This window comes from Gouania willdenowi, chromosome 6 (assembly GCF_900634775.1).
Source record: "Gouania willdenowi chromosome 6, fGouWil2.1, whole genome shotgun sequence".
Taxonomy (NCBI): domain Eukaryota; kingdom Metazoa; phylum Chordata; class Actinopteri; order Blenniiformes; family Gobiesocidae; genus Gouania; species Gouania willdenowi.
This window is the reverse complement of record NC_041049.1, coordinates 7,370,977-7,383,149: the sequence shown is the minus strand read 5'-3', so window position 1 is coordinate 7,383,149 and position 12,173 is coordinate 7,370,977. Positions and strand designations below refer to the sequence as shown.

At 37.1% G+C, this 12,173-nt stretch overlaps 1 protein-coding gene across 4 annotated transcripts in view; it reads right to left on the bottom strand.

Annotated features, from left to right (window-relative positions):
* The window catches only part of dgki (diacylglycerol kinase, iota), an 88,312-nt gene extending 76,139 nt beyond the window's left edge, over positions 1-12,173 (bottom strand). For all 4 annotated transcript variants that reach the window (XM_028449145.1, XM_028449147.1, XM_028449148.1 and 1 more), the window contains exon 1: positions 11,701-12,173. In XM_028449145.1, coding sequence (XP_028304946.1) covers positions 11,701-11,933 — 233 coding nt within the window. In that variant the 5' untranslated portion in view covers positions 11,934-12,173. The remainder of the gene's footprint in view (positions 1-11,700) is intronic.

Genomic DNA, 12,173 nt, shown 5'->3' with positions numbered 1-12,173 from the left:
TCCCCGCGTGGAGGATGAAGAGCGGGGCAGTAGAAATTGTGTCAGTTCGCCTTGAATTTCAGCAACAATTGGAGCGCTGATCGTTTGCTTAAAAATTCATAAGCTGCACAGACTGCGAGGCAGGCCACTCCACTAGATCTAATACACTGTGGGCTACAAAACTATAGAGCTATAGCTCCCCCACAAAACATACACCAGCTTTAGGTCGTTATTATACGTACAATGTGCAGCTGTAAAAGCTTTCAGTCCTCATTGATTTGTATCTATATTCACTTTATCCATGATTGGTAATGGAGAGTTAGCTTACTGGTGTTCAATAAATGAAGAAAACACAGTACTCTGATTTTAAAGAAATATTTATTAGTTTTTCATTGTAAGTTTGTGCAGGGAATAAAAAAGTAGCTAGTTTCGCAAGCATTTTATTGGCTGAATATCAACATTTCTATGAGTGTGCAATGCATCCTTGGAAGGCACTAATTTTGGCCCTGTTTTACCACTGTAGGGAAAATGCTGAATTAAAATAATAATTTCTTGGAATGTATAACATGCCCCCATGAAAGTATGTTTTTTTTTAAACCAACATTAAATTTCCATTTTTTAAAGATGTTATATAAAAAAAATAGACAATTGTCAAAATAACACAAAAAACACAAAAATATTTTTTTTTTTATGACGAAAAATACAACAAAAATTACAACAAAAATAAGAAATATATGATTTGAAAAACGCACAAAAACAACACACAGAAAATGGGAGAAAAATTAACAAAATGGATATAACAAAACACGACACAAAAACAAAAAAATGACAGGACATACACATAATGACAACAAAAACACAAACCTTTTACTCTTTCCTTTATTAATGCTCGGATTGATTATTATTATTATTATTATTTTTATTATTATTATTATTATTATTCTTTACTTGCAAAGGTGTGCTGTTTATAAAGAAATATATAATAGTTTTTCATTGTAAGTTTGTGTAAAGAATAAAAAAGCTAGTTTTCTATTTGTTACATGCCACACTAATCAAAATATGCATTTTATTGGCTGAATATCAACATTTATAAGAGTGTGCAGCCTTGGAAGGCATTAAATCTGACCCTGTTTTAAAACTGTAGAGAAAAACGCTGATTTCTCTTTGATACTTCTTGGAATGTATAACAAGCCCCTCTGAAGAAAACATTAAATGTTATATGAGATATTAAAACAAATAGTTTGTGACAGGGATAGTTTTGCAGAGGTGAACATATTAGTCCTATAGAATTGTTTTTTCTTAGGTTTTAGTCTTTTAAACATGATTTCCCCTGGGCAAACCTACTCTATTTTTCTGCACTGTGATGCATTACGCCGTTACACAATCACTGTATATGCAGCATGGCATCAAAGAGGATCTAAATGTGAAATAGCTTTTCGCTGAAGGCAGTTAGAGGCTTGTGAACCGTGTATATTGTTTATTCGAAACCACTCAAAAACACAAAGTAAACAATCCACGTTGGCCTGAAGGGGATTCTGCCATGAAACAGGACAAATTGACGCCACTACAAAAGGAAATGTGCTCTCCTTCCTCACACACTCACCTGAATTTAAGAGTTTATCTGTGCTGTGTTTATAAAAGTGAGTGTTTTTGTTTATTTGTGGACACAGTTATCAGCTTTTAACTGCATAACTTTAAGTATCCGCTTTAAAAGGGTAAATATTTTTTGCACTTTTTTTGTACGCAAACGCCTTTGAGTGAGTGTTCAATACTGGCCCTTTTATCTCCATCCCTCAGTTCTCCTTCTGTGTTTGGGTCTAATTGAAGGCTGAATGGAGTTTTATATTCTGGCTGCATCGGATGATGATGAAAGCTCTTTGATCAATGTTTATACCCCGCAGGTGGTTCACATGAGATACATTACCCATCTTTTCATGTTTCTCCGTTACTCTTGGTTTTCATGCGTCTCTAATTCGAACATTCAGATGACCAAACGTGCCCAACACAGGATCGTGTACATTGAAATGCCCGGGTAATGTTTCAGCATCCTGTCCAGGGATGTTGTTGTTTTTTTGTTTTTTGCATTGTTTCCTGCTAAGGTGGCTGTAAACTCACTGCATGTTGGGCCGAGTGGCAAAACAAAGCAGTCCTTTGTTTGCCTTTATTTCCTCTGAGGCAGACTGGCTGTGTTGCCAGGTTTGCTGTCAGAAGTCAGGGGCAGTTGTTCAGGATTTCAGTGATTATTAAAGTCCCTCACACGGTATCGTGGTTTGAGTAGAACAATAGAGTGAAATGTTTCTAAACTGGTCAAGAGTTGTTGACCAAGAAAATGTCCTTCATGTGTTTTCATCACTCTTTATCTACTTTATTTCAAAAAGTGTGTTTTTCATCCCTACCAAATGAAGTATTATGACTTCATTGCATAGGCATTATAAGCATCCGCAAAGAGTGACATCCGTTAGGAGACTTATTTTCATTATTTTTTAACTAGCACACATTTATTAAGCACCAATAGACCTTTTTCATACTTTCGCATTTTAAACCGGAAGTGGTGTGCAACAACTTCCTGTGGCTATAGCTTTAGCTTTTAAACAGTGACAAAAATGCTCAGTCTCGGCGTGGTTGCTGTTGTTCTGTTTCTGGTTGCTCTTGTGGGGCAAGAAAACACCCATACCTGTCTTACCACACTTTTCTGACTGACCCAGACCAAAGGAGCCAGTGGATCTAAGCAGCTAAGAGGGATGAGGGTCCAGAATCTGTATAAAGCCAGGGAGCACTTTCGTATGCAGCCGGCACTTCACTCAGGAGGATTTTGTCAGCGGATCCAGTCCACTAAAAGTGAAGCTGTTCCATTTCTCTTTCCCTGGGCTCAGAAACGGTAGCTTGTCCTCTCACAGTAAGCTAGCTAGGCTGAAGCTGCTACGGCACATCCACCCACAGGTAAATAAGACAAACACATATCAGAATGTTAAAACATAATTTAAAAGCCTATAACATGCCTCTCTTTAAACATTCTGAATATTTTAGCAGACTAAATTAGGTTTCTTTATTACAATGTTTATACTTCATATGTTGTTGATAGTGGTTAGTTCACAAAGCTAATTCTTTTCTTATCTTGATAGCTGTGGATATATTAATCATGGGAGAACTTATTCCCCTTATCAAGTTTATTTGTTCGAGTATTTGCCGCTGCGATTGCCTCCGTATCAGCAAACGAAAAAGCTGACAAGTTGAGCAACGGTTGAAAAAACACGAGCTACTTTCCCTTAGACCTACAATAACAGGAAGTTACTCGGCACCAAGAGGCGCTACTTCCGGTTGTCGTGAAAAAGGTATATTAAGTATCAATGCAGCAACAGTGACTGAATGTCTCCAAAGTTTGACAAATGGACGACTATGTCCCATTCCACCGGGTAATCCTGTCAAAATCTCTAGCTACGTGTTACGGACTAAGTGGCGATCATGTTATCCTGTTATTCTGTTCATCTGAAGTGTGTTTTTAAAGCAGAACTAAGTAACTCCCCCTAAAGTTCCCTTTTGGTTATGTCACTGTCGTAAACACACTGCACCCCCCGAGGCAGCAGTGAAGTGATCAGCCAGTTGTCTCCCCATAAAGCAGAACAAAGCTGCGACACTGGTAGCGGTCCGTAGGCAGGGAAAGTTGCAAGTGTGGTTTTCTGGCCAGAGACAGCAGGGGGAGATAAAAGACCCCCCAATCACCCCATAAACACTTGTATTACCCTCAGAGGGATTACAAGAAGGATTTATTCAGATTTATTCAGAGCTAAGGTTACTTAGTTCTGCTTTAATGTGTTGCTACGAACAAGCAGTTCAGGATCATTATGACTGCATTCAAATCTGAAAATGCACTGGTACAAACACAGGTTTAGCTGTTGGTGTATTAGCTGAACTGGTGATCATTTTATTTGGTAACACGTCACGGCAAAAGTTGCATGGGGTTACACGCTAAATGTGAGGCGTTAGCGGTTAACAGTTTCACAAAGCATATAAAATGTCAGAATAATAACAGTATTTGACTCTAATAACCCTATTTAGCATGTGTGGTTCAGTTTCTGGAAGTTTATTAACCAGTAAAGTCATCTAAACATGGAAAGACGTGTATGTTGGTATACCTTGAAAGAAAATTTGGCAATTTTTGAAACAAAAAATCAGAGGCCTGATCATGATGTGTGTAAGATAAATTCATCGGCCAATCTTGCGGCTTAAAGGGGACATATCATGCTAAATCCACTTTTTTAGCCCTTAAATGCATTTTGTTGTTTATTTAGAGTGCTTAGAAGTACAGAAAAAATCAAATAAGTCTCTTCAGGTGCTCCGTAGATATCTTTATATTCTGTTTTGCTCATATTTTTCAATCTGTTTCGATTTTTCTATTCTCTATTACGTTTTTTGAACTATTACATCACAGTATTTGCAGCGGAACTGCCAAATTAGTACATCAACTCCAGGTCCAACACTTCGAGCAATCCGCCATTTTTATTTCTCGCTTTTATTTTGTAGTCCAAGCTCAAGGATGCCGAAGTTATGAGAGCATAAGTCAAAATCTTCAGTTGCTGGATGTAGTAACTCACACGCTTCATTACACCGTCTCCCAGCATCAGAACCTTTTCAATGTGCCTGGTTGAGTTTTATTTTTTACAGAAATGTACCCACATCTGTGGGTAAGGTCATTTTTGTGTGCGCGAAGCACTTCAAGGATGACTGCTTCTGCACTTTGTCTGATTGAGGGTTCAATTCCTTCTAGCTTTGGTGATGACGAACAGAGCACTTCGGTAAGCTGTAAATAACACTAAAAAGTGTGATGATAAGACGTCCCTGTCATTGTTTTGTTAGCATTAGCAGTTGCTTAGCAGTTGCACCGTCTTCAGACTTCATATGTTAGCGCTGTGTGCTCGTTTTAGATCCTTGATGATATGGTCTACGTGATTTAATTTAAGTCTAAAGTTTTCATTAGTCATTTCATTTTGCCGTTTTTGTCTCTGAAAAGACTGTATTAAAATGCATTTCGTGACGTTAGCTTGGCGCTAGCGTTAGCTCGGTGCTTGTGTTAGCTCACTTGTTAGGGTTCTGCAGGTTCATCATCTTCATTTTCATCTCACTCCGCTGGGTCCGACTCTGGCTCGAACATGTAAGGCTGGATGGACAAGTCTTCTGTTGTTGACATTTTGTAAATAACGTGTGAATAAAAAGTTTATGCGCCGCTACATAGCCGTATCTCTTCTATCAAACTACAAAAATGGCCGAGCAGGGTGGAGTTGAACCGAGATTCACCTGAAGAGGGGTATGGAGTGTCTAATTTGCATTTAAAGAGACCGCACCAAAACGAGTTGCTCTCAGAAGCACATCAGAAAAGGGGTAGAAAAGAGGCCTGTGGGGCTATAATAATGAGGAATTCAGACCCAAGCATTGCAGTTTCGCTTTATATAGACCACAACTGTATGATTTATATGTAAAAAGGAAGGATTTAAAACCATGATATGTCCCCTTTAATTGCCACTTTAAAATGCTTTGAATATTTCATACAATTGGATTCAACAACTCCATTAGTTGTGGCTTTATTTCTGCTGTATTCCAGTAAGGCTGAGATTACTGTGGGCAAACATTAGCTGAAGGTACATTAGGATGATGATGATGATGATGATGCGGTGCTTCTAATATTATTGCTGAGAGCTCTGATGTTGTTCTGTGTGTAAACTTTACGAGACAAGCTAAAATGAAGAATTGATAAATAGACCAACCGTCAAGTTGGAGCGAGAAAGATTGCCAGGAAAAACTACTTTCCCACACACAAACAGGCCTGCTGACTGACCAACTAATGAAAGCAATGCTATACAGGGGGAACCGATTTGCTGACTAACTAGTAAGCTTGTTACACACACACAAAACTGTCTTTCTGACCAAGGGAAGGGCTGTTGATGTTTAATTATAGATAAAGAAAAAAAAGAAGAGATTTATTCTGGAAGCGCACACAGACAAAGTGTGACGAATGTCTGGCTGATAAAGTACACGTGCCTCACACTGCTACTGACACACAAAACAGGAGAAGACACACACACACGGCCTTTGATGTCCGACTTCTTCCATTTTTCCCCACATATAGTCATTTACTTTTCAGCATTGGGCTTTTTAAAGCGTTGTAAACCTTCCTTCTTACCAACCACCTCACTGGCTAATTCCATATTATCCACATGGCTGAGCAGGGCTATGAAGAGGAAAATTGACGGATTATTTGTAGCCTGATCCACACGGGTCAAAGTTAAAGAATTAGACCCGAAAACAACTAACTAACTCAGCAATTGAGAGGGGAAAAGAGAGCTACAGTTCAACTTTTGTTTATGTCAGATAGAAAGAACGGTTCCACAAATAGCAAAAGTTCTGAGTAATACTAAATAAATAGCTTGTTTTTCAGTGTTTATGCTGAAAGGGACAGGGTTCATTAAATCCAGGATAATAAAAATGTACCAAAGTAGTCGGAAACTACTATAATGTGTGTTAAAAATACCACAATGTCTCCAATTTGGTTGGACTATTACTCAAAAACTCAATTTAAAACGAATGATAAAACATGGTTAAGTAATGATAAGTAACTCGATCATATAAACATAGAAAAGAGAGGCTACGTTATTAACAACAACAACAACAATAGAGTAATTGTGTCACCAGCTGGTCTCTGACTTCCACTCTGTAGGCTATAAAGCGACACACTCTCTGGTGGTCTGTATACCAAACAGTGGCCAATGAATCATGAGCCAAGCTTTCCCACCACAGATTAATCCAACGAGGGACACCAGTGAAGCCATTAGGTACACACACGAGTGCTGAGACAAACACATACACAGTGCAGAGTGACGGGGAACACTTAAAGCTGATGGAGAGAGACCAGCATTATTTATCACATGAAGAAAAACACAGTGTAGGCCTCATAGTCAGTAAATCCCAGATCATTCTGTGATAACCACATTTATTTATTTATCTTAATAATATCCACTGTTATCCAGGGACTTTATTATTACATTATATATTATAGAAGTAAATCCTTGTTTTAATCAGAAATAAAATGGGTTAAAAGTGACCAAAGGGGGGGTTGGGGTAATGCAATTTAAAAAGTAGGAGCAATTACTTTAAATTAGCAAATAACGGGCCTGACAAATCGTTAATGTGGTTAAATTAGCAAAAAAATATGCATGAAATATGGTGAAAAGAGGTTGAACATGACAATAATGGGTCAACATACAGTATGTGACAAATGATTAGGTGGGAAAAGTGGTGGAAGGGGTAATTAAAAGTGTGGAAAATGTCTTGAAATGTGCAAAAAAAGGCTTTGAAATTTTATGGAGAACTGGCAGAAATTAGAGTATGTCACAAAAATGCATTAGAAGGAGCAAAAATATGGCAAGAAAAAGTGATGAAAAAAGGTTAAAATACGGCAAGTTTGGTGTAGTTGCAGGAAAAGTAGTTTCTTGAAGGCATTTGGCGACCCTTTCCCAGTGTCTTGCGACCCAAAATGGAGTCCTGACCCAAAAGTTTTGAACCACAGCCATAGACGGATGCATGGAAGTGTTTTTACTTCATTCTTACTGTGATTTATCGCATTTACCTCCAAAAACTCTGCCAAAGTGAATTCCCAACACATTTCTGGTGTTTTCACAGACTAAAAGTTGTGGCAAAAAAATGGTGAATGTTTATTTCAGGACTTACATTGAAAAAAATTAATCTGGATGAAATTGAATTTCTAATGGAGTGAGGTGATATCACTGGAAATACTGGGAACAAGCTTCTTTTTTTTTTTTACTGCAAGGGCCACATACAGCACAACCTAGTTTAATCTCAAGTGGAGCAGCAGCAGAAAAATAATTTCAATGTAAGACCAATTTTACTATTTTTGTACTCAAAGTTAGATTTTCACATTAAAAGAAAAAGTATTTTGTTCATTTATAATATCCTTGGTGTAAAAGATGATGTCACAGATATTAGTAACTCCAGGATCGTGTGTACCTTAAAAGTCCAATTGTTTATTGTAATTTGAAGAATCATTCGGAGAAATTGCAGGATTTTGAAAAATATTCAGAATTCTGGCAAAGTGAGGGACTGATATGATTCACGTTTGTGTTGTAATTAAAAAAAACATAATGTATTAAAATACAAACAAAATCCTCTCATGGGCTGAAGCTGAGACTCTGGCGAGCCAGATTCAGCCCGCGGGCCGGACATTTGACACCCTTGAACTACAACAAAAATTGTGAATCAATGTCTTCCTTGTCTGGCATAGAAACACAAGAAATCAAGCTAAAGAATTAAGAAAAAGCACTTCTATGCATCTGTCTACGGGACTCCACATCCCACAATGCAGTGCGTCAAACTATTCTAATATTGTCAATAAGAGACAAATAAAAAAAAGAAACTGTTTACAGTGGAGATCAAAACAAACTTTTGCACAGAAATTTTAACCTTTAACATATTTTTTTGAGAAAATGATCATTGATTTATTCATCTATGAGGCCTACTGTATGTTTTTATCTGATTAAAATAATGATCATCCCCTCGCTGCTTTAATAGATCTCGGATGCTTACTGCTGCTTTAAAAATGTAATTTTTTGCACCAGTTTCATTAATGCAAATTCCACAACTTCGACGTACGATTTGGTTACACAACCTTAACATTTCCATAAACCACAATGTATGTGTTTTTATTTTGTGTGAGGAAAGAATAAATCAGTTGAGAAGTAGGAAGTTTAAGTAACATCAATACCCTTTTCTAAACTTCACCAAAAAACTAAAATGAGAGTGAGACAATGAATGAGAGAAGAGTCGTTTTCTAATCCGGCTGCTGATCTACTTCAGGAAGTCTGTTATTGAAAGATTTTCGTATGGGAAAAAAGAGGAAAAAGAGAAACTAGTCAACAGAACAAATGATCCTCAGCTGAATGAATGGACAGTAATATGATTATAGAGCGCCAGCTCATTTTAAAATTAGTTTAATTTCCTTTCCAAAATGGGTTAATTCCATTATAATGGGTAGTACATAGTTTTATTTCCCATTCTGACTTTTATTACTCAGAGAAGCCTCCTTGTTAATAAATCAAGGATGTATTAATCTAGTCTATATCTGTATGACAGACCTAAAAATATCCCTTAAACAGAGCTGAGAGATAATAAATGCTTTCCTCGCGCTGAAATGTTATACAGTACATGTTGCTACTTATTGAAAGGGAAATGAAACCAATATGCATCAATTATAGATGTCTTCATCATATACTTATTTACATTAACCACATTAATGCAGACATGAGGGCAACAAAAAACACACAAAATGACCCCAAAAATTAACAAAATCACCACGAAAAATGGACTAAATGACAAAAAGAATACACAAAATAACAGAAAAGTACACAAATAACACACTTGATGATAGTTTTTGTTCCATACATTGGGCAGAAATGCCTCATAATAGGCATTGTATGGAGATGCAAACCAAAAAAGCAATGTAAACAGTTTTACAAAACTATTAAAATAGGTGGCAGGACTACAAATGCAGATAAAATGGATTCATTTTCTGTAAACGTAATGCATACATTTATAATCCAAGGAAAAGGAAATATCTGGACACAAACTATTTTTACATTTACAGGAACTATGAGTCATGGAGGATCTGTGATTGTGCAAAAATTGACAGATTTCTGTCCCTCCTTTCTCGTATATAGGATAAATTGGTATAACTATTCACATGTCTTTATTTTGAGCAGACAGAAATGTTGCTTTACTTCACGTGTGTCAAACTCAAGGCCCGAGGGCTAAATCCGGCCCTTTAGAGCAGGGGTGTCAAACTCATTTTAGTTCAGGGCCAATTACGGAGCAGTTAAATCTCAAGTGGGACACAGATTTTATGCAGGAAAACAAGTCATTTTAACATTATTATGCCATAGTTTGCACTTCTACGTATACATAAAATACAAAATGTGTAAGAAACCGACAATATCCAAGCAATGAGTGACAGATATCAGTCCCAACAGAATCTATACTTTACATTTCCTAGATTTTGTGATCAATTTCTATTTAATTAGGTGAAATATGTCATAATTTAAGGAAAATGTAAGGATTTTTTTAATATTAAAAATGACTGCAATCATGTGAGCACCTGGAAAACTGCGAGCCTCTACAAATGTTAGTGCTGAACAAATAATTGCATTTGCGATATTATCACGATATAAAAAGCAATTTTCTAATCGCAAAGGCCGCAATTTATTATTATTTTTTTTTTTTTTCTTGTCCTGTCTTGTACTGTCCTGTTAAATTCAGAGAGTGTTTAAGAAGTGCAGTCCACATGTTTACATGTTTCATGAAACGTGAAGCCACAGATTTGTTTGCTTTATTGTTGTAATCTGTGCTTTAAAATTTACATTTTATATTTATTTGAAATTTAAATAAATATGAAATAGTTTATTATGAAACAGATTGATTTATTGCCTATGTTCATTGAAAAATACATGACAAGAGGCCCTTGAAAAAATATTTGCATATTAAATCGCAATAGCAATATTGTGGAAAAAAATGGCAATTAGATTATTTTCTAAAATCATTCAGCCCTAGTAAATATTGTTTATTTACACAATGATTCTTGTTTTCTGTCTTTTTTACTTTCTCCTGCGGACTGAATTGGATGCTACAAATGGCCAGATTTGGCATCCAGGGCCATAAGTTTGACACATGTGCTTTAAAGCATCCAATTCGTCCCGCCGGAGAAAGTAAAGATGACTGAGAAATTATAAATCACTATGTAAATTAACAAAATATCCAAATGTAGATATCTCAAGTCCTTCAAATTTACAAACGAAATGACAATATTTACAATAAAAACTACCTGCAATTTCTTACAAACAATCCAACAACAAAATCGCCCAAAATTACACAAAAATTTGTCATAAAGAGAAGTAATTTTGAAAAGATGATCCAGCACTGATATCTGTCATTCATTGCTTGTAGGCTTCTTACTGATGCAATAGTCTTTGTATGTATGTATGGATAGATGGATGAATGGATGGATGGATTCAGCAAATTTTTATTTAGTTCTAGTCGTATCTAGTCATGTACGGAATACCTTCAAAATAAAATCTCAAGACAACGGCGTGATTATTATTATTATCCTTTTGACTAAAATGCAACTTAGTTTTAGTCAAAATGTAGTCATCAGGACTATTTCAGTTATATTCTAGTTTTTGTCAATTAAATTACATTGACATTTTTGTCAACTAAATCTATTACAGATATTGTCGACTAAAATAAAATGCATAAAAGTTTATGCCTATTTTTTAAAGATTAAATAACCATTTTATCAACCTAATATGAGATACTAATGTTTGTGTTAATTATACATTTGTTGTGATATGCTTAGGACCACATGATCACATGATTGGATTTCGTCCCATGTGACGAAATTATAGTTTCGTCTTTATTAGTTGACGAAAATATCAATATATTTGAATTCAGTTTAGTCACACACAAAGCTTAACTGACGTCCTTTATCGTCTTTATAATAATATTGTGATAATGTGAGGGTGGATGCACTACATTGTCCTGCTCAGGTTTACATGCAAATACTGACATTGAATCGAATAAAACACCATGTTAGTCTGTGTCATATGAATGTTAGTGTTGACATTGGATATGGAGGTAAATAAAAACACAATTCTAGTCTCTACTCACCGATACGAGGTCTGCTTTCTGAACGCCAGTCCCCTCAGCTTCTCCTCCAGACTCTCCTGGTCCATGTCGGGCAGGCTGCTGAACGTGTCGCTGCAGCAGCCCACCGCAGCCTCCTCCGACCCGGCTCCGGACTCCGAGTCACCGCCGTCGGCTCCCAGTGAGGCCAGCCGCTCGCTGAAGCTCCCTGCCGCCGCCGGTGGGCTGCTCCGGTGCTCCTTGGGTTGGGGGTCCATGCTGCTGGCAGCTCGTCCCGGCGCTGGACCCCCGCCCCCTCCCACACTGTGACCACCGGTACGTGGAGGAGCAGACGGGAAACACGGTAACGGTGGAGGGACGGTGAGCCTCTGCACCGTGACGACCGTTAGTCCAATATATATATCTATATATATATATATAGATATATATATATATCTATACGAGGCGGTCTGCACGAGCTGCCGCCGAGAGTGCTGATGGAAGTGTACTACTCACGA